Source organism: Netta rufina (assembly GCF_964035555.1).
Source record: "Netta rufina genome assembly, chromosome: 3".
In the NCBI taxonomy this organism is placed as follows: Eukaryota; Metazoa; Chordata; class Aves; order Anseriformes; family Anatidae; genus Netta; species Netta rufina.
Genome location: NC_140125.1, coordinates 85,552,219 through 85,575,380, shown reverse-complemented (window position 1 = coordinate 85,575,380; position 23,162 = coordinate 85,552,219). Strand labels below are relative to the sequence as shown.

Sequence of the window (23,162 nt, the reverse complement as noted above, 5' to 3'; positions counted from 1 at the left end):
TATTTGCATGGCAAGAGGCTCTTTTTCAGTTTTCTCTCTAACTGACTCACAGCTGAGCTTGAGAGACTGCCAGCCTCTGGGCTGTCTTACCTTGCTGTACTGGCCTAGAGCTCTCCCAAACTCTGTATGGAAAGCCTGCTTGCCTAAAGTTTGGCCACACTGAAGGCCAGCCAGAACAGGACTGAGTGTGTAGGTATCCAAGAACTTCCTTGCATCCAACTAATAGTTACTCAGAAAACAAACAAACAAACAAACAAAAAACCACACTTGGGTATCCGTTCCAGAATATTTCCACTCCTGTAAATTTCTGATCTTTGCCTGCTGCTATATGAGAACTTAAATCGAAGTTGCTACAGTGTCTAGTATCTCATGTTTAAAGTACAGGGAGCAGGGAAAAGGAGAGGTCAAGTTAACAAGTGACAACTGAGCATGAAGTCATATGACTCCCCTGTTAAATGTAAGCAGCCAGAATCCCTGAAGATGTTGCCAACAATTAGTAGTCAGCTATTCCACCCAGGAACACTCTACTGCCTTATTAAGTCTAATTGCCATTAGTTATCTGATGGCTTAGGCTGGGGGATAGGAGATAAACCATGCAGGGAAAAAAAACTATGTGATGGCTTACAGACTGGTGTTTTCAACTGTGATTTTGAGAGAGGTTGCTTCACCACTTCTTATTTTTTGAAAAACCATGAGTAGCACAGATTTATTTTAAAGACTGAATGCTAGGAAGTCTCTGTCGTATCAGAGGATTGAACCCTAAAACAGGGTTTCCCAAGACTGGGAAAGAAAAAAATCCTATTATTTTATTTTATTTTATTTTTTACTTAAGACTATTAAAAGATCTCCAATCTGTGACTAGGCCAGTCACAAGGTTTGGAGTCTCTGAGCATTACCACGTCCTGGCTGGGGCTCCCATGGCTCAGCCTTGTTCCCAGGGCTGAAGGAAAACCGAACCCTTACATATCCAACTTCTGTTAAACACCAGTGCTGCTTGAGCAGGGCAAAACAAGACAGACTCCTTACAAGTACTTAGCAAATCACAGCAAACTCTTCATTTACTAACTATGTATAGAAAGGCACCCAGCTATTAGTGAGTCTTCCTCAGTTAGATTTATTTTTAACTGAGGATATTCTGATTCTGACACCTTTTTAAAAAGGCTGAAGCCAATTCTTCCAAAGGATAGAAATCACTACAATCTCCATTTGTTAACTACGAATTACAGTTAGTGCAACCAAAATGATTTATGGCATTGCCCAAGTGTGTATATATAAACATAATGTAAAGAATAAAGATGTGCATATACAATAAAGCACACATGTACACGAAGATAGCTTGATAGTACATATATGATAATTATAGATAAAATCCAGAGCTACAGTAATTGCCATGGACCAAAGCTAGAAATATGTTCAGGAAGGACCACAAAATTCAGCAGAGGATGAATTCACTGATAGTTATTTGAACAAGAGGATAAATACCAGGTGAAGGACAACACTATACTTACCCCAGGCTTGTATTTCTCTCTGAGATGCTTTACTGTCTGCTCTTAGAAACAGGATACAGGTCTAAACAGCCTGTGGAATGACCTATGGTGGCTGCTTATAAGTTTTTTCTTTATATCTCTAGGCATGGTTGTGTAAATATCTACAACTATTTTTTCCCCACTATCTTCTATTTTTTTTTTAATTGCAACATTCATGAAACGTTCAGTTTTCCTAGAGCCACATGAAGCTAAAGTTTCTTTTAACAAAATGCCAATTTAAGACATTCTTGTTGTTTACTTCTACGCTGAAGGAAAATGAAACAAACCGTTTCTCTGATTTTAAATCTCCTACCCAGAGCTCCTTAACCCAGATAATCTACATTAGAAATAACCAAAGCAACTGATTTGGCTTAAATGTCCTCAACAAAATTGCATATTTCTAATTTCTTTCTCATGTCCAGCAGCTTTGCTATAAGAAAAGATGCCCAGTGAGAAGCATAGCTGAAATTGTTCAGACTTACAATGTAGGTCATTCATGATTGTGAAAGCTCACTGCAAGTTGCTTAGACCCTCCTTGACATTATTTTACATATTACCAGTCTGAAGAGTGTTTTTACCTGGTACAGGCTGGCAAGGTGGTGTTTAGTTTTGATCAAAAAGGGCTGGTTGACCCCTGGATGATCCACATCATGAGCTGCGGCAGCTAGCAGTCCAAGCATGATGTCCGATGGGGTGAGGAAGTTGGCAAGCTGAATCACACATTAATCACAACAAGAACACAAACAGTAAACACTTCCCCCTGCCCCCCCACCCCCTTTGGCAGATAAACAAACAAGCTGACATCATGGCACTGCTCAGTTTTGTAGGAGTACACAGATGTCAAAACTAAAATTAATCATGCTCAATCTTTTTGAAGCCATTATTGAAAAAAAACTATAAAGTATATCAGACTACATTCACATGTTACAACAGCTTGTATTCCTTATCCTTTTATTTTTCAGGACAAGATATGGCTTGTTATACAAGTGTTTGAGCTTAGTCTAGAAGATTCAGTTTAAAAAAAGGAAGTAAGTGTACAGGCAGGTCGGTGTATAGTAGCATACACTAAAATGCGTGCCCACTTTTGGTGTTCCAATGCCATATTCAGTACTTTGAAATATTGATGTGAGGGGCTTATTCCCTGAAGTGGCTGACGCATGGGCAGACATTGTCTTCTACTGGCTTTGCTGGGAGCACTGCTACCCCAGGTGGAGGGCTGGTGCACACTGCCACAGCAAAACTTGCCAGAGCTCATTTAATAGAGCTCAGATACATCATCTGCACTATGGGAAGTGATTTCAGTAGCTTGCTTGGAGTGTCTGGAAGCTGTAGCTGACTTTGCTACTGACTTGTTGGTGACTTCAAGTACACAGTCATTTTCTGCTATCTAAAAATAGTTTTTTATTGTTGTTGTTGACATTTGCTCGTTTTTTAATCCTGAGAAAGCAATTTGAGAATTATCTGAAAGCAACATCAGCATGAAAGGCTGTCATTACCTTGGGCTCCCTTAGATAGCAGTGCATAGCTTGTGTGACGTCAGCAGCATGGACAGCATTGTGGTATGGGTTTTGGCTGTGATAATCTTCTTGAACCATAACTGGGAACCAAAACAGAAAACAAAGACCCTTTTGTCTCTGGATTCCATGCCCACAACTGGCAACTGGACTTAAAATACAATTTGGGGTTTTTCAGTCAGCTACCTATGAGGTTTCTTCAAATACTTGTAGCTTACTTAGACTGGTGCTCTTATTGGGATACTTTCAGAAAAACAAAAATGCATGAAAGGGTTTGTGAGGCCCATGGGGATACACTGGGTCTAGTTCATAAATCAACTCTTTCTTGCTTTAGTGAAGGCTCTCATTCAGGAGTAAAATAAATAAGGAAGAAAGGCAAATTTATCCACAACGGAGTGTAATTATTTAGGCTGCTGTCATAGGGGAGTAATATGTCATTACAGCAGTACTGCCTATTTTACAGCAGCAGGGGGAGAGGCCCTGACATCCTGGCACCATTCGCTGTTCAAGGACTACAGTTCAAGGCATTCCCACTGAAAATCAAAAGATAGGGCATTTGGTTATTTGAATCAAAATCTTCTGTGACAACCACACGACGCTTCCATTTTAAAATACCTGTCCTTTTTGTGTCAGTTTGTGGAGCTTTAAGTGTACCATCTGAAGACTGAGTGCCACTCAACTCTCATCTTGCACTAGTACAGAAAACCACTGAGGTTTGTGCTTCAAGCTCATCTTCTCCTTGCAGCAGTGCCTGCACCGTCAGGGGATCTTGGGGCAACACAACTTGAATGGTGGAAGCCGCATGCGGCCTTGCCCAAAATGCTGTCCTTGACACCATCAAATTGATGAGACAGAAAGGCAATGGGCAAAATTACTACAGTGCTCACCTTCAGCATGGGCCGTTCCAGAGGAGTCCTAGCCTTCAATTTGTTTTCAGCTCATTTGAAGTTACAGTCAGTAACTCTTTAAACCCTAACTAATTCTGGCTCTAATTATCTGAACATCCACCTCATGTCAGGAGCTAGCAAAGGCAAGGAGAAGTCGTCTCTCTCCACACTGGAGGAAAGCCTTCCAGAAGGAAAGCTTCCAGTCGTGTGTTAGTAAAGAAGAGATCCTGCCTTTGAAATGTTGTCTGACAGTCAAACAAAACGGCATTCAGCTGCATTCAAAACATGATGCAGAAAGCAATTGATTTTGGCCAATTTCTTCTTTTGGTTTGCTGACAGCATGGGGCTAATATTTCTGTTGGCAGTAACAGCAGCAGGGGCTTTCATCAACACTGTTCAGTGTAGACAGCTTGATATAATTTGTTAAATTTTGCACATAAGCTTTTAACTGCCCTGGGTCTCAGTGGTCTATTAGTCACTAAAATAATGTTGCTGTACCACAATTGTATTGTGCACGGGTAGGTTCTGCAATGTGTGTCTGCCTGTGTGGGCCTCCTCCGCCTGCCACATCTCTGCACGACATACATTTTTTTTTTTAATCATCAATGAAACTGTAGTACTGGGATTTTTAAGTCCGATACAAAGTCTTTTAAGTTTCTCCACTGACTTAACAGGTACTGAACTGAGAGTCCAGGTACCTGTCAATTGTACACTTATATATATCACAGAAATATTTTACTGAAGTTATTGTAACAACACTGTGATTTTACATAGATAGGCAGAACAAGACAAGACCTTTTTTGTGGCCCTACTTAAGCTGTAACCTGCATTTAACAACAATTTGGAGGTGACCACTTACCTAAAAACCTATGTAACGTAACCATATCTAGCTGGAAATGGTGAATAAGTCCATGCACGTTGAAGAGGTGACAGAGCAGTGTTACGAGACTGTTTCCTAAAAGCAGAGAGGAACAACTCTCAGATTCCTTTAACATGGAGTTACCAACCACGCAAGACTAAAAATTTTGGTAGTTTTCTAACTATTAGTCAGCTCCTATCACCTTAGCTCTATTCACATCTGATTAGATGACACTCACAAAGTAGTTTATCTAAATTACTCCCTTATACAATAAAGACTTGACAGCATGGCTGTGTCAGTGCCATTCTGGTGTCTAGTTGCCATGAAGTCGTGCTTGCTATTTCAGCATGACACAGGACACCAATTAACATAGCATCAACTAGAAATCTTTTGACAAGATTGTTTGAGAACCACATCATCTTCATAATCCAGGTTACCTCCAGAAATGAAAGAAAGAGTGAATGGCTCTTCTGCCTTTTCGGCTTGCTGTATTGTACTAAGTAATTAATTAATGAGAATTCTGCAGCTTGTAATTAAAGGTTTTTTTTTTTTTTTTAATGGCTGTACAAACATGTACACAATCTACATACCTTTCTCACCTACACCTGCATCTCACAATGATGATGCAAACAGGAAAAAATTAGTTACTGCATTTACAGTCTCAAGTCCCACTGTAATATTAGTCTTACTGTGAATTCTATACTGGCAACATTGACAAAATTGAGCCTAGATATCAATTATATATCAACTATACTATACTAGACATACACACAATGTTTAGAACAGTTTGCACTGTATAATTCAGTACCAATGTTTCCAGAAAAGTTCAGAAAAAACCCCAACCAACCCATACAAAGTTTAAGCAATGTCTGAAAGGAGTCTTTTCTCATTTAATATGACTTGGGAAAGAAAACAAACATATGTATGAAGAAGACATGGAAACTTACTTGGCCTTAGCTACTGACTAAGGGCATAGAAAGTAGAAAGGTAATTTAGAAGAATTATGTTTTTACCTCCCTTGCTATTTGCCATCCTTTCCACTCTTCCCTGCCAGTCATTCAGCTAAATTAACCTCTAAACCAACTCCTCCTACATCATCTGCTGCAGCTGAGTCTACCTGAATTGAGGGGTGAGGACTGGGGAACCTAATTTCTTTAAGCAATTCAGAAAGGCCAATGGTGTGATTGTGTTCTCTTCAGCAGCTACCTGACTAAGAGGCACTGCATAGACATCAGTGAGGATGTGCTGTTATAGGCATGTATTTAGATAAAAAGTTTCACAAAGTTTTAGTTTTTCATTGACTTTTACTATTTTTCTATCCAGAATAAACACAAAGCAAGGATATGTTTGGTTAAAGGTACTTTATATTGACGGAAATTGCCTGATTATCAACATACCAACCAATGTATCTTATAGGTCTATCTTAAAGTAGCTTTGGAGTTTCCCATAAAGGGAACTGAAATACTTCCTTGAAACTAACAAACAATTCATAATAAACAAGCAAAAGGTGATCATAATAAATGTAAGAGATTACATTAATACAAAAAATACACTTTATAAACATTATCCTATAGTTCTGAATATTCTGGGAAAAGCCTGAAATGTTCAAGGGTATGATTTTAAAAGGAGTTAATTGTATCAATTTTTTTTCAATAATCTAAACTTGAAAAGTTTAGCAAATTATTACTTAGGAATTTTTAGGATAGTTGTATATAAAAAGATCTTAAATATATACACACATTTCTTTTGAAATTACTTACCATTTGTCAAGCGGTCAAACAAGAAAATGTCAAAATCCCACATTCCCACTTTGGATAGCATATGCTAGAAAAACAAATTCAAAGAGGCAAATGATGGATATATCAAACTGTAAAGCAGATTTAAATTATTATTCCATATTAATCACAGAATTGGTTGCCACAACTTTAAAACTTTGTTCTGGAAAGGTATAGACATGTATTTGAAGTTATCAGAAGCCAGGAAACAAATTTAGTTACACTGCATAAAAGTATCACTTGCACTTTTAACTGACGAGGTTTCAAACTTGACACTTAAAAAGGCCTCAAATGGAGCGCAAAACATGGAATAACATAAAATATTATGAAAACAATTACTTTTACTGCACAACTTTTTTAACATTCTTTCATGTCCCCAAATCAATTCATTACAAACTGTCTTAGGATTTTATTACAGTAAAATACAACTTTAGATCTCATGGAGAATATGAATTACATTTTGATAAACAGGTAACCCAAGTACAATTTTTATGAACTTAGGGTGTTTCTGTGAAACACACTCAGCCATGCAGAAGGATCCATTATTGCTACCATATGTAGCATTTTTACAGCTGCATCAGTTCAGCTAAGAGATCAAGACTGAACAAACGGTATGACGTATACATATATGAATGGCAAATGGGTGTTCACTCCAATTGCTTTGTCTATATTCAAACTAGTTCTGGATTCTTAATTATTTCCTAACACCTCATACGTAACCTTTTCCTGCAGAGAGTAAAAATTTTCTAGGCACGTAATCTCAGTGCCATCAGTTTTGTTAGCAATGTCTTTAACAGGAAGCATAAGAGCTGCAAAATTATAATATTATGACTATCATGAAGTTCTATGCAGTGATTGTTCCCTGTTTGCCATTTTGCCAACTTTGCCATTATGGGTTTTCTTGTAGGTTGCCTAACAGTTGCTCTGGACCAGCTGTGAGACAGGGGCTTTTTTTTTCTTTTTTCTTTTTTCCTTGTTTTCTTCTTTTCTGAGCAGATAAAATAAATCTTGCATTGATGTTGTATGTATTTAAATCAGTTACTCAGTAAGGGATACTTCATTTAATAAATCCAGATTATAATTTCAATTGAGAGAACCTGAAATTGCGGAACAAATTCAGACATTTTCTTGTTGCCTTGAGATTAAGTCTTTCAAGTTCTAAATATGAAAGAGGAATGGACAGTACATTTTCTGTAAGACAGGCAAGTAACACGGGTCATTTAAGAAACATCAACCATACACTTGCGTACCTAAACACTGAGACAGAACTGACACTCTGGAATACTATTAAAAGACATGGAGGTCTGGAGACCTTTCTTACCCTTGCTTGCCCAAGGTAGTCCTCATCCAGCAGGTACAGAGAGGCTTGCGGTACAATTCCACGCAGTAACCGGGATGCATGGAAATACCTCTGAAAACTTAACAGTCTTTTCACCTTTTTCTTGGTGCCAATTTCCCCTGAGAGTGTTGTATCTGTGAAAAAGAATCAGTACAGAAACCATGAAACCCAAGATCAAGGATGACAGTCTCAATTATTTAAATAAAGAGAAATAGCAAAAAGGCTGTGATAATGATAACAGAAGTCATCAAGTTCATGTTTCTTGCCAATCCTTATGGAGGGGCAGTATTCAAATTCCTATACTTCAGCGCAGTATATTTGTTTAGTTCAGAAAGAAAATATGTCCCAGTAGACAGAGCAATAATGTAGGACTTGGAAAGTCTGAGCTCAAGAGACTGCCTGCCACAGCCTTTAATGTGATCCAGGCTAAATCACCAGGGGTGTAATATATCATTATTATGTAATATATCACCTAACCGTAGATGTGCAGAGGAAACCTAAGTGACAAGGCAGAGTCAGGCATGGGAAACCTGCTCTCACTCTTCTGTGCCTCTGTTCTGTATCTATAAAAACTGAAAATAGCATTACCTTGCTACTTCACAGAAGGGTCGTGAGAATACATCAGCATTGCAGGGCACTAGCATACAGAACGATCAACTTAAACCTTAATGGAGTACATAGCAGGAGGACTGAAAACAGTAAGTACTTTTTGTTTCAAATCTTCTGGAAAATGCGTATGCTAAAACCAAGGTACAGTGAGAGGGAGGTGAATGGGACGAAGTAGAAAACACCCATATGGCTGTTTGAACATCTTATCCTTCTGAATGGTCTCTTACAGCATGTGATGAGGGAATTAATATGAAGCTACAGATAGCAAATGAGACAAAGGACAGGCATCTATGCCACTGACACAGCACCATGAGTGGTTGCTGGTGAACAAATAGAAATAATTTTTTATGATCTGTAATAAAATGATACTCCTTTTTGCAGGCATGCAGGCAGGAGGCTTCTCTCTACAGACAGAGCTTGCAAGAAGTTAAGAGCACTTCCTTACACAGGGTAGTTTCCTACTCTCATGTTAAATTCACAAAAAATCAAACACCAGAAAACCAACCACACCAAAAAAGACCTCAAAATACAGTCTGAAATCACAAATGCATGAACCGGTTTTGGAAGAAGACAGAAAAGAGAAAAAGAAGCAATAATAGGTTAATAATTATCCTTCTTACATAGTAAAGCAAATTATAAATTAAAAAAAAATATATATTTCAGTCCTCCACTTAGGAAAGGAAGCATATAAAGGCAATTCCTTCATTTTTTAGTTACACAAAAGAATACATTGTTCTCACTCAGTATCAGGATAATTTTAATTCCCTAATGCTGAAATTTCCTAATACTAGGAAATTTTCATATCTGGCTAAATGTGCCACAAAAACCAAGGTAGTTTTTACACAGTGATTAAATCTGTAGTTAGAGTAATTAAATTACTTTATTGTTAGTAAGAACAATATGCAGGCTTCCTAAAGCTGATAGTGGTTTAGGTTATTTCACTTGAACTTTTAACAGAACCTCACATACAGTTGCAGTGTTTTCATTTTGTAGTCTGGTATAAGTTTTGGAAAAAGAGAGGACAAACTGGACATTTGTTAAAGGCTATTAAGATTCAACAGAGTTTTGTTGATGAGAGGAACATTGTAAGAAACTGAAGGTTAAGCACTCCTTTCAGAGAACAGTAATGATTGCTTAAGATAAGATGCCACACAGTAATTCACTGGATTTCAGGTTTAAATAAGAGCTCCGGAAAAAACGCCCATGAACTGAAGATGTCTATCTCTGTTCTGCTATTTCATTTTATATATAAATGCTGAACCTTTTTTCTGCTATGAAATTAAAATATGACTTTGTATGCTACTGTTATGAGTTTTACTATTCTGATAGTTTTTTTTTTTTTTTTTTTCAGAGAAGTTATTAGTTTGTTTGAACCTTAGATGGGTCAGTGCTTGATTTCCCCAAGACCAGATGTGAGCAGTTTCTGTAGCAAGTGTCTTCTGTATGTAATCCAACTGCTATCAAACATCACCGCTACTGAGTGATAGAAAGTCAGTAACAACCACGAAAAGTGTACTAACAAAACTGAGTAACAATAGCTAAAGTATTTTCTTAGACCTGTTGCAGGCTTCTTGTGGGTCCCCATTGTGTTCGTAACACAAAAGCACACAATAATTTTATTACAACTTGAAAAACCAAGAATGCAGACAGTAACAATGTCACTACTGTAATAGCCAGAAGGTTAGATTTTCACTTATCCTGTGCCAGTACCTGCCTTAACTCTCTCTCACATTTTAAATACTGGAACAATTTTATGGCTTATTGAAAGGGTGATTAACATAGGTGCCTAGTTATACAGTGACATGTGGAAGAACTGTTAGACTTTATTTATTTATTTATTTATTTATTTATTTATTTATTCTTTTGCATTTCCTTTCACTTAGAAGTGAACTTCTAAGAAGTTGCTGGCATTCAGTTTAATTCCCAAATACCAAAACCCTCTTAAAATTAATTCCCTTTTAAAACTTTTGTCAGCTGTTTCTTGACTTCTCAACTTTGCCTAAAACCAGTCACTGCTTCCAGGTAATGAGTTTGTATTTTAATGTATGGAAAACTTCCATTTTGTGCATTAAAAACAGGTAGTTGCTCCAACTAATTTTTATCTAAGTTTACATCTGTTTTCTCAGTTAAACACGGATGACTGAAATTACCACCTATTTTCCTTTACACTTCCTTTAAAACTCAGATGTGGAGTTCCTATGGATGATCTAGAGATGAAGGTTTGGGCAGAGTCCCAACAAGCAGCTGTACACTTGAAGAAGTGCATATTTTATTCTGTGTATTGCCAGGCTATTTCAGTAGAGCAGACAATACTTACCAAAACACTAACACCTCAGGTTGAAATAAATAATTTCTTATTGTGAACACACTTTCTGAATTGAACCGTTAAATTTGTTGCTGCTGCTTTGTTATATTGTTCCATAAGTTTGTCACAGATCTCAAATGAAATGTAATCTGTGGACCACCAGCAGACAGCACCTCTGAAACAGGACCTGCTGCTTCAGATGAGCACTATATTACAATATGTTATGCAAAAAAGATTACCCACAATAATCTGTTGTCCTGTATTTCCATTCTTATGAGAAGGAACTCATGTTATTGATTGAGAATTATAGGAAGTGTATTTTCAAATTGGGCTCTTGACAGAACAGTCCAAATCCTGCACTGCATTCTATCCACATGCTTAAGGGCTATCGTGCTAAAACCATGCCCATGGTCATTCCAGCAATAATTGATTTGTCTATGAGTCATAGGACTTGTCAAATTATTGCTGTGACCTTTATCGGGTTACTACACCAGCCTCAGTAACATATCTCATTATGATGGGGCCTTACATAACATTGGTCTAACACTCTGCCCCTCTCCAAGCACAACACCCAATCATTACCATCTCATCAGCCCTCTCTGAATCAATATTAAACAAACAAACAAAAAATACAACCATATGAAACAGAGACAAAAAGGATGCTTAAAACACAAGAGCAAACATTGAAGCAGTTCAGAGCGAATGCTGAAATTCTGTCTTTCAGCTCAACAACTGGGACAGAATCTCCCAGTAGTGAAGAGCCATTCCTAATGTACGGGATCCAGCAGCTGACAGAAAAATTGAGATGCAGCCTTAAGATTAAGTTAAAGGTTTATGTGAATAACAGTTACACTCTGAACATACCACATCCTAATTGACAATTCTAAATTTCAATTTAAATTGTAAATATAAAATTTTGATGATTACACCTGATTTAAGTCATGCAATGACTTTGAAACTTACGGGTTTATTAAAAGCTATTTCTAATTAGATTAAAATGAATTACAAGTAAGTGAATCAAAAATGTCTTCACAGATAGCATTCAACTTCAGCTGTGGAACTAGGGGTACTAAAACATATGCTATGTTGTCTGGCTCAGGAAAACAAGCTGCAAGGCTCACATGGGAAAGATGTAGTAATTATGTGCAATTTTGAAATGAACATGAAAGACAAGCAAGAGCATCTTTTGTTTATACCCATAAAACTTCTCTTGAGAACTGTGTTTATCTTTAATCATTGTTGCAACTTCTGAATGTTTTGTTTACCCAAAAAAGCATCACATGTCTCTCTCAAAGATGCACATCTTCTTATCCTGTTGAGTTACTGCCTAGCATGGTGGTTGGAGAATCTCATCTTTGTATACTGAACAAAGTCATTGTAGGGATTGTACCTACATGCACCTATACATCTACAGAAGCGTCCATATAAGCTTTTGTCACAAAACTTAACATCTACTTTCAAAAACACAGCTTGCCTGTGCTCACAGTGCATCTCCTGATGTGTTTTAGCAGGCAGCAAGAGTAGCTGCACTCTTTGTTAGGTCATTTGACATCCATATCATGTGTACTTGCTACCGGATCATGGACAATTTCTGGATACTGCATATAGACTTCAAGAGGTTAATATGCTCTAGGAATCAATGTTTCCATTCTACTTTCTAACACAGCTCCTCCAGTTACATAGATCTGCTTGCTCTACCACAATCTACAGCTCACTACACCCCGAACTCTGTTATTTCAGGGAAAGAGGTTTCCTGCAGTAGGAACTGCTACGAGTTTTCTTTCAGATTTCTTTCATATTGCTGTGCTGCATGTGCCCGCAGGCAGAATGAACATAAAAATTACAGAGGTTATGTTAACAATGGTTGAGTTAACATCCAGAAACGATCACATAAATCAAATTTGGACAAGGATGTACTTAACTCTACACCAGACATTCATTACAGTGTTATTGTTCTTTTCAAGTAAACAAACTTGGTTACGCATTCAAATAATGCCTCTAAGTTCTCTTTCACAGCATCTCCTTTTTTATTTTATTGCACCTCAGTGCACAATAAAAGCAGGTCACTCAGCAGTATGAGTGGATAACAACAGGCTTATTAATTTTCAAAAGCCAACTGATTCAGAAACAGAAAATGTTTTTTCTCTTCTTTCTAAAAGGATGCAAAATAAAACCAGTATATACAAATCAGGTCCTCAAACATCTGCTTTTGACTCATATTATTTACAATACCCTGTCCCCTCTTCTGAGGATGTAAAGACATACAGTACTCATCCACTGCTCTTCACATATGTGTGTGTATATATATATATGCCTGAAGAAACAGGTAGGATTGCCAGCAAAAGTGCTGAAATATCTGGAAGAAAGCTGGAGGATCAGGCCAGCAATTTACTGCCCAGAACGTTTGCAAATAGAGAGGGCCCTGCAAAGGGATTTGTCTCTGGTCCTATGCACTGGGGAGGCAATTTCCTGCACTGGTTCCTTGTCTGACAGCTGACTAGTAATCCATGCATTTAGAACTCAAGATACATTTAATTGACTTTTGAGGAATAGTTGGTATTTGTCCCTTATTTTTTTGGTTGTTTTTCTGGACTAATCATGCCAGGCATTTAGATCACCTTTACTGAAGTCTTGTTTGGCATACCCAATGCATGATTTGGTTACTAATCTTTTCTTATAAAGATGAGTGTGTAGCACTGAAGATAGAGAAAAGGCTTGTGTGAGAAACTGGTAAACAGATTTGATTTAAAAATGGTAAGATTATACCAGTACCAAACTGATCATCTGAACTTACGTTGGTCACCACAACTAAGACAGCAGAGATGAACACCTTGCTATGTAGTATATATATGTATGTATATATATCTATACTATATATATATATATAAAAAGTATATAAACACCTTACTATGTACATGTAGTGTCTACGGATAAAGTGTTGTACTGAAAGCTATTTAGAAATCCTAAAGAGACTTCCTCAAACTAGAGAGGCATACAAAAAGTTTTTATAAACATTGTGTTTTCACCTGTTCCTCAAACACACTTAAAAATTGAAAAAAGCTAGAGTGGAGGATGTACCAAATCCTCTGTGAAATGTCTTAGAAGCTAACAATGCACATAGTATTGCAAAGATTTTCAAAGACATTGAGTCTAAGTAACAATTAGATTCTAGGGGCAGGACTTATTTGTCCTTTTGTATTTTTTTTTTAAAGTATCCTGCCCAAGCCTTTTTTTGCTACTGTAGTATAATTGTTAATTATACTAATATTCAAAATATGTAAATGTAGGTGAGTAATGACCAAGTAAAATAAATTATTTCATTCACTGTCTTCTTTATCCTTGTAGTAAATAAACAAAACAGAATGTATCAAAACTTTTATAAGGAAGTATGAGCAAATTGTGTTCTCTCCTCCTTGACTTTTGATAAAATTCAATTTTAGAGGTCAAGTGCTTTCTGTTAGCTGCCATTGTTTGTATGGGTTACAATTGTATTAATTCTCTTTGAATGGGTAAACAGTCTTTCAACTAGGAAGAGGCTGTGAGAAAGAGTGGGATTCTGAATGCAGAGAAAAACAAAAAAATCAGCAGAAAAAAAAAATCCAAGCTGAGTCAAGATTCCATTCTTCAACTACCTGCACGATTGCACAAAATCAGTGAAGTGCCCCGTTTACAGAAGAGGTGCTTGTATGCTTCTTTGGAAAACATGGTTAATGAAATGTGAGGGGTTCCGGGACACCAATTTTCTAGGTCACTTCGCTATGGGGTTTCCTCCTCTTCAAACATTGTGCCTCAGGTAATGGTGGCTTGTAACTTGTCAGTTTCCAAATCAAAGTTCCTGCACAATTGCTGGCATCTTGAAAAACACTAGTCATATAGCTTCCCTCTGCCCCAAAACTTTTGAGAGTGTTTGCAAGAGACTACAGAACTTAAGAACTATTATAAAAATTATCCTACTACACCAACTCCTGGAGAAGCCAGGCTTTCAGAGGCCAATTAAGTAACAGAATATTAGTCTTAACAACAGGAAGAGGAATAGATTATATCCAAATTTAAGATGAATGTTTCTCCTCACATTTTACAGCCTTTATTGGGGGTCATCAATCATCTTTATGCAAACAAACATTTTGGCATCTCTTACTAAGCCTCCTACAAGCACTTAGGAAATGGTATGTTGTGTTCTGTTTCACCACAAAGTCTTTATCAATTCAATATGAACCTCCACTTTGTCACTTCAATCTTTGTACAGGAGTACAGTTGGAACCTTTTTTTTTTTTTTTAACTTTTTTTTTTTTTATTTTCCTAAAACTGAAAATGTTCTATAGCTGATTATAGTTTCTCTAGCAGGAAATGGTACATCCCCTCTCCTTTCCCTCCCCTTGAGAAAAAGCAACATAACCTGTAATAACAGCAAACCTAACTTTCATTTATCATCTTAATGATCCCTTCTCCTTGTTCTTTCTTTTCCTCTGGTCATTTGGAAAGTATCCTCAGTGTTATCTTCAGTACACCCTTTCCCTTTGCTAATCAGGGAAAAGAAGGTGGGGTGGTAGAATGGGTCACGCATCATTTGGAAAATTTTAAAGGGACATTCTTGGTTGAATTGAATCCTAAATCTGTATTAAAAATGTTACAAACCTGCATAATCATGCCAGTGTTCACTAAGGCTTTATGTTTGCTGTGCTGCTTTTTTGTTGCAGTTGTTCTGCTTGCTCTCATGAGTTCTTCTGAAGCATTCATAACCCCAACTACGGCATTTTGTTAGCACATGAAAACACATACGTCAATCAGTTTTACATTCTGGCTTTCATATTCTATAAATGAAAAGCAAAAGCTAAACAAGCAACACGAATGGCAGGAAGCAGAATATACTTTTCAGACTACCTTTTTATTAAGTTTTGCCAACAAGAACTCTGAAAAACAAAAAAACAAAACCGACAACAAAGATCAAAAAATCCACCCCAAATCAAAAAAAAACTTTGTTATTTGATTGAAGGAGGATGGGGGAAAGGCAAGGAAAGACTGGGATGATTTCTAGAGACATGAAGAAATTTTGAGTGTGAAGTATTACTAGAAAAGAGTAAACAATCTCCATGCTGCCACAGTATTAACAGAAACTCAATTCCTCTTTCTTGAATAGGAAACTGAAAGCAAGGCCATAGGCTGACTTCAGTTCTGGAAATATTCTTGTCATTCAAAACAGACGCAAGCTAACCAGATTAAGAGGCCTGTGTGCCTTCAGGATGTTGACGAGTATCTTTTGGATGTGCTTATCCACGAGGAACTAAGGGAGGTATTATGTAGAAATGATGCAGACCTCATGAGATCTCTCACTTTCTAATTTAATAACCATCTGGAACTTTGGACTCATCTCCACAGGCTGGGTTGGGATCCGAGTAATCCAATCAGTCCTTTAAACTTCCTCACAAGACTTTTAGTGTCCTAATTTAACCCGGGTCAGAAATATCTAAAAAGGCATCTCTCACTCCCACTTCCTTTTCTAGCCAAAGGCAACAAAACAAGACAGTTAACCAAACTTTTTTTAACCTCATTCATTTGGGTTCAAGTTACTTGATGGTTCAGTTTTGGGTTGGTGGCTGTGGTTAAGTTTTATTTTCCCTGGAGATGGGCCCTACCTGAAAGTCTTGGAGTTGTTCGAAATCCAAAACCAAAAATGAATGTAAATTTTGCAAATGGATCTTTCAGTAGACAAGCAGAAACCACAGATTCAAACGTCCACAGACGTTGGTTCTTTGAGATGGAGACTTTTTCATGAGTTCATATCTTTCCTTACTAACCTTGACAACACTTTTCATTTCTGTAATACCTAGTTCATCACATGCTGGCATCACCTTATGTACAAACGAACTGAAAAACAGAGGATTGGGCTTGACTTAAATCAGACTGCAAATCAAGGACAGACTTAATAGTAGACAGAGACTTAATAGTAATCATCACCACTACTAATCATGATCTGTTACTACAAACATACAATCTATATTAACTTTAAGCAAAGCTTAAAATGTGCAGGGTTTTTTTTGGAGGTCATAAGTCACGTACTACATCCTTTCCCTGTAATCCCTCCTATATCAATACACAGATGTAAGTGCTGTCAGACACTTTGATACTGTGGAGATACACTGTGGGTAATGAAAGAGAGAACTGACACTGGGACAAAACCAAAGTGTCCCTAATGCAGAATTTTTCAGGAAAAGTTAAAAATGTGAGCAGAAACAGTTTTAATATTTCTCAATTTGATACAGAGAAAAACTTAGTAAGAAGATAGAAACTGGAGAATCACTGTGCAAGTCTTAAGAATTTCCTTGTCTTTTGATAAAGAATGACAAGCAAATTAATAAATGAAAAGTTATTCATCTGCTATGTAACTTGCTATTTTGTTACTCTGTTTAATTTAATTTGGCAATAAAACAAAGCATCTAATCTAACTAGAACATGGCAAGGTCTGCTTGGTTATTTCTGCATGCTCACCTACAGCTCTAGGCTTATCACAGGGAATTCCCTCAAACTTTTAATTAATGCAATGAAGAAATGTACCATTGCAGTCACCAGCACAACTCATCATGGGATAATGAAATCTCTCTTAATCAATGTACGTTAGTCACTGGAGGGATCTGGTTCAATGACTCACTGAGCAACTTTCTCAGTCAGAGAACTGAATTACAGCTGCCTTACTACTATGACCCTTTATTTCTGAAATCCAAACCATGCTTTGCTAAAAGGAAAACTGGATCAAGTTAAGTTTTCACTGCAGAGGTAGTTCAAATTCTAAATTATGTTGCACATATTCAGATTAACCACTCTTTTGTCAAGTGAATGCACAAAAGTTCATTTAATTTACAGAAATGGAAAAAATGCCAATAAATGGCCATCATTAATTTCAACTGCGTTAGTTTCAGTTACAAGCTAGAAAAATTCTGAATTGTACCAAATTCAGAGTTAAATTCTCTGCAAATTTTTGAAGTTTTGGTTTGAAGTCAGTATTACACAATTTATACATTATATTCACCTGTTATATGGCACTTAATACTTGCTTATTCCAACCTATTTCTCCTTCAGAAAATAAGAGTTTGTCTTTTCTTTCTCCACTGCATCCATTTTAAGACATGTCTTACTTGCATGAAAAGAAAGCTCTTTCTCCATTTTCCTATAAGCCTACAAGGTTGTGCAAAGCTTGTATCTTTCCATTTAGGAGAAGTTTGTGAAGTCTGAATATTTCATAAGCTCTCTTGTGAGCAACGAACCTCAGGTCTGCCACATTCAGCTTTTTATTTTTATTTATTTATTTATTTTTTTCCTGGGGCATAGCCGTGGCCATCAGGTCGTCCCCTTGCCTTACTGTGGCAGGATGGGAAAATGGAAAGCCTCCTCTTCATGTGGTGCTGGCTAATGAGCACCATCTGCTGCAGCTTTACTGGAGAGTGGAGCTGCTACATAGCTTCCCCCAAAGCTTCTGCCTCAACACTGTCAGTGCATACATGTATCTGGTTGGCCATGCAGGTCTCCACACATCACAGGCACTTACTCAGGTGGCTGTGGTTCCCCCCAACACAGAACACAGCAGATGATCTTGTGGCGAGGAGATATTTCACATGCAGTTTTGAATTCCAGAATTATGTTACAGTCCCCAAGAGCCATGGGTGCAACTACATCTCAAGGAAAGCTTGTAACTAGGTCCAGTAAAGAGAGGATGCTAAAGCCTTGCATCTCCTCCAAATAGGATGCTGTAAAATACTCATGGTCCTCACAGTGTGGCACTGACAAGGTGAAATAATGCCCACCAAGTTTCTATATATTACAGGGAGGCACTGGAGGAACATTTAGATGGCATCACAGACGTTAGCTCAAACAGCAAGAAGCTAGCATTAATCCAGTTGGCTTTGATTATGGCTATAGAAGATCACATTTTGAGAACACAGGAAGTTTTCCTATCCAAAAAGACTTAACAGCGTCTTAAATTACACAGAGACTTTACTACAGGAATCCAGAAAAAACAACAGATATGGTCTATTTGGTGTTAACCCTTGCTAGCCAAAGTAGGGAAAAATCCACCAGTTTGAATCTGTAAGCATGTTCAAAAGGTTACATGTAAGTAATACTGTGCAAGACCCGACTGCAATGTCCTGAAATCTTTTAAGAAAACTTTGTCTTCATTTAAGAGTGAGCTTCAGTGTTTTCTTGTACTTTAAAACAAGGGCAGTACTGTTACTTGGAATAATATTTCACATGGTATAGGGAACTATTTAAACTGCATTTGTCTGAGTTGGTGAGAAGCTGGAATAATATTTATGATCCACTTCTTTATAACTTCTGAGGATATCTACCATAAAATTTTCTCTGCCTCATCCCTCCCTTACTGTAGCAGCTTTCAATATACAGTTAGTTGCTGCCTATCAGTTATTGCCCCCAAACAAATATAACATTGTGCCAAAAATTCACTGTAAGTATTAGATACTGTTAAAAAAATGCAGTAGTGACATTTATGCATATTTCGTTAGGATGTGTATTACCATGTTTTTTTTATGCTTGTAGGATATGCACAGAAGAAATTGATTTGATAGATGGATATATATGAACAAATAATATAGAAGCCTGTTTACGTCCTGGCAAAACACATCTGTGCACTCTGACAGCGAGGATCTTCATTTACCTGTAGGCCACCAAGTGAGCCAGGCACAGTGAGCATCTACAAAGATGGTAGCCTTCTGCCTAGAAATCCCACTTCATTTTGGAGTGAAAAATTAAGCTACTACCACTCCCCAGGCAGAAAACAGTAAGTACAGAAAAATCTGAACAAAATGAGAAATCCAAAATCAGGATCACTAGTTTTTCTTGCAGAGATCCTGATCAGACTTAGTGGCTTCTTTCAGGTGAAGGACAAGCAATAAGAAGAAAGAACAAAGCTACATAAAAAACCTGGCTGCCCTGCCCACGTAGGAACAGAGGTGCCTGCAGAGAGAGGCATCTCTTTTTAAGCTCGGCAGCCAGAGCAGAAGAGTTCGGCAGAGTGCCCTGCTGCTCGTATGATCAAAGGCAGAGAATTCACCAGTCCTCTCTCCTCCTGGGCCTCTCCCCAGACTACCCCTGAGCAGCACGAGCACTTCCCTCAAGCTGGCAGGACCTGGAGAATGGCAGGACTCATCTACAAGGGATAAAAGCAAAAGCCCTGTTTCCAGGAAAAAAAGAAAGCTGAAAGTTTCTTTGGTTTCTTTAACCAGGGAAAGAACATATAATGAGAATTTTAAATAATGTGCATGTATTCAAAATAGAAAGGAAATAATGAATGCATTTAGTCACACTGAAACGTGAATATAAATTCACTTCTACTTCATGAATGAGAATTGTTTTTGTTTTCTCTTAGTCTTTATAAGGGCATCAGCAATATTTCCAGCTAGCCTAAAACAGTTTTTTCTTCCATTTTTCATTGGCAAACCAGGACTAAATTATCCTCAGAGGTCTGCTCAACCAGTGTGTTGTTCCCTGTTTGTCCTGGGAAATTTTCTGGACACATGTTATCCGTTATGCCTTTCTACCACAGCCATAGCAAGCACTCTGATGGACTTATGACCTAGAAAACACCTTTTATGAGCAAGACTGAAAGCAAACACTTTGCCAAACTGCAGTACTTTCTCGCCAGCTCGTGTGAATGCAGCAGATCGGAGCCCAAGTCCTCCCCTTCCTATCAGCTGCTCCTTCTCCTGATCTCCAGCCAGACCTTTCCCTTCACAGCTGGTCTTCTTCTTCCCCTTTCCAGCCACCTACCTCCTTTCTCTTCCCAGTTATTCTGGAAAGCAGTTACAGAAAGAAGATTTAAAACTTTGTTTTCATAATTGCTTTTTAATGAAAAACATAATCGCTGGAAGATTAAAACTGTAATCACTAAACAAACTGTTGGAGTTTCAGTCTGTTTTGATGAAGACCGTGAATAACTTTTGTTTCAGAGGTTAAATGGAGTGATCTGTACTGTATATGGGGACACATTGCAATTTACTTGTGTCTGAACACGGGAGTTAGTACAGCATCCAGACAATGCTGTAAGGCCCAAGACTAAGAGCTCTCTGTTTTCTATTTTATTTATTTACACACTGGCTACTTGGCTTGCATCATTATAGAGAATTCATCAGGTGAAAAAAAACAAACCAAAACAAAAAACTGTATCCTGATTTTTTTTCCCCCTTTTAAATTTACCCTCTTTTATTTACAACAGTGGCAAAATAACTTCAATCAAAATGAGGTTAAGATTATTTTTAACAGATGTTCACTGCTGGCCTGACCCAAAATCTATTGACGTCAATGAGAAGACTCCATGGGGCTTTGGATTGGGTTCTAATTGTTGGAAAAATTAATGTTATTGTAAACCACTGGTCAGCACTGTCACATGCTCCCCTTCTGTGCCAATTCTATATGACCGGATAACAGACTCGCATAAATCTGTTCCAACTGTTGGCTAAGAGGCTAAAGGACATAGGGATTTATCTTTTTAATTCTGAAACACCCCCCTGCCCCCCCCCCCCCCCCAAACATGCTCCATGGCACTACGGTATTCACTTGACATACTCTGCGTTATGGACACTGTTCATGTAATCAAAACATTTCACAGTCAAACACTACGTGGAAATAACAGAATTATTAATGCTGACTGCATGAAGACAGCTGAACAACAGATATGTATGAAATGAGATACTTCCATTCATGTACTTTCAATACTGATTTAAAAAAAAATTACAGATGTTTTTTAAATTCAGTTGCAAAGGAAGGGTTGCACTTACTGTTAAGAAGACGGAAGTCTATGAACGGGTAGGAGCCGCGGCGCTCGGAGAGAACCCCTGTCTGACCTCTCACCCGTGCATCTCCTGCAAAACACAAGATCCCCAGAGACGTTAGAAAGGGCAGCTGCTTTCCTCCACTGTTTAGAGCTAGATCTATTTTCTGTTCAACATGATGACGTGATGCTCCTCCAGTGGGAAAACTAAGGACCAAAAAAAATCATCTCCCATGACATCCCTGGGTAATTGAGTAAAGCGGTACAGCTGATCCTCTTATCAGAAAAAGCCACAAGAAAAAACATGTTCTTCCTATGGAACAGCTTCTTGCGCACTGAGAACACTCTCAGCATTTCAGGAGTACAGTAGATATCTAGTATTCTTGTCCAAAGACCAGTTGAACGTTCACTGTAACGGCATCACACATGAAAGGTTAAAACTTGGACTAGACTTACGGGCCAGCAGACCTCCAAAGCTGTGGGACTGGTCTCAAAATCATTAGATAATGAAAAAAAATAGACCCAAAGTATGATTTTTTTTTTCCTCCATTTTGTTTGTTTTTGTTTTACTTTCTGCTCCTTGAGCATTCTGGAAAACATCATCTGCCTTCTCCTTATACACAGAAGCTGCCTTATTTAACCAAAACCTGATGTTCCCAGCATTATTCTACAAATTTAGTATGTAGCATTATGAAGTGACAATACGATGATACAAATTAATATCCTTGTGTAATTCATGTTGATTAATACCTGACTTGCCATGTAGCATTGATGAAATGAAAAAAATCATTTGAGAAAGCAAAACACCACTCAGCATGTAAAAGCAGTACAAAAATCTCTTTCGAAGTAGATAGGAAGTAGCAGAAGCAGATGTCACTTTTACATTTCTCTAACTTTAAATATCTTGTACAGTAATTTCCCCATTTCTTTGTGTGAAAATTCATCAGACCAACACCTTAAATATTCTTAAATAAGATTAAGTTTGTATATTTTAGGGATTTATATCAGAGTACTGTAGTTCTTTTAATACCAATTGCTCCTCCACAGGAGCACAGACCATCATGTTGAAAATGTACCCACAGTACTTCCAGACAGCTCACTCTGCAGGCCTCTCTCTCAGAAGTTCACAAAATTATGAATTATTAGTTATTTTGAATTGAGCTTCCTTTGGGATACAAATATGGTATCTGACTAATATAAACAAAAATTATTGAAGAATTTGGCTGCTAGTGCAAGCTTCTACTGCTTATATTTAAAAACAAGAAAACATCTTCCAGCATGAAAGAAGGATCTAGTTATATGCTGTTATTTTTTCTATCTAATGCTCACTTAAAATGTGCTTACAATTATGCATAAGGGAAGAAAGCCAAGCAGAATGATTAAGTTGCCTATCTGAGGTGGAGAAAAACTTCTGTGCCCTCTAGGGGTCCTTAGAGGTACAAAAGACAAGAGTGTGCACTCAAATTAAGAATACATCAAACACAGTCACTTTGGATTAAAAATACGAATGTATTTTCTCTGATCCTTATTTTTGTTTTGTTGTTTTGTTTCTAGAAACAGAACACGTGCTC

At 37.6% G+C, this 23,162-nt stretch overlaps 1 protein-coding gene across 3 annotated transcripts in view; it reads right to left on the bottom strand.

The window, feature by feature from the left end:
- PDE7B (phosphodiesterase 7B) overlaps positions 1 to 23,162 on the bottom strand; it is a 177,516-nt gene that overhangs the window by 16,952 nt on the left and 137,402 nt on the right. For all 3 annotated transcript variants that reach the window (XM_084284884.1, XM_084284883.1, XM_084284882.1), the window contains 6 exons: positions 21,599 to 21,682; positions 7,883 to 8,034; positions 6,547 to 6,610; positions 4,787 to 4,882; positions 3,023 to 3,123; positions 2,105 to 2,236 (listed from right to left, as the gene is read on the bottom strand). In XM_084284884.1, the coding sequence (XP_084141010.1) occupies positions 2,105 to 2,236; positions 3,023 to 3,123; positions 4,787 to 4,882; positions 6,547 to 6,610; positions 7,883 to 8,034; positions 21,599 to 21,682 (629 nt within the window). The remainder of the gene's footprint in view (positions 1 to 2,104; positions 2,237 to 3,022; positions 3,124 to 4,786; positions 4,883 to 6,546; positions 6,611 to 7,882; positions 8,035 to 21,598; positions 21,683 to 23,162) is intronic.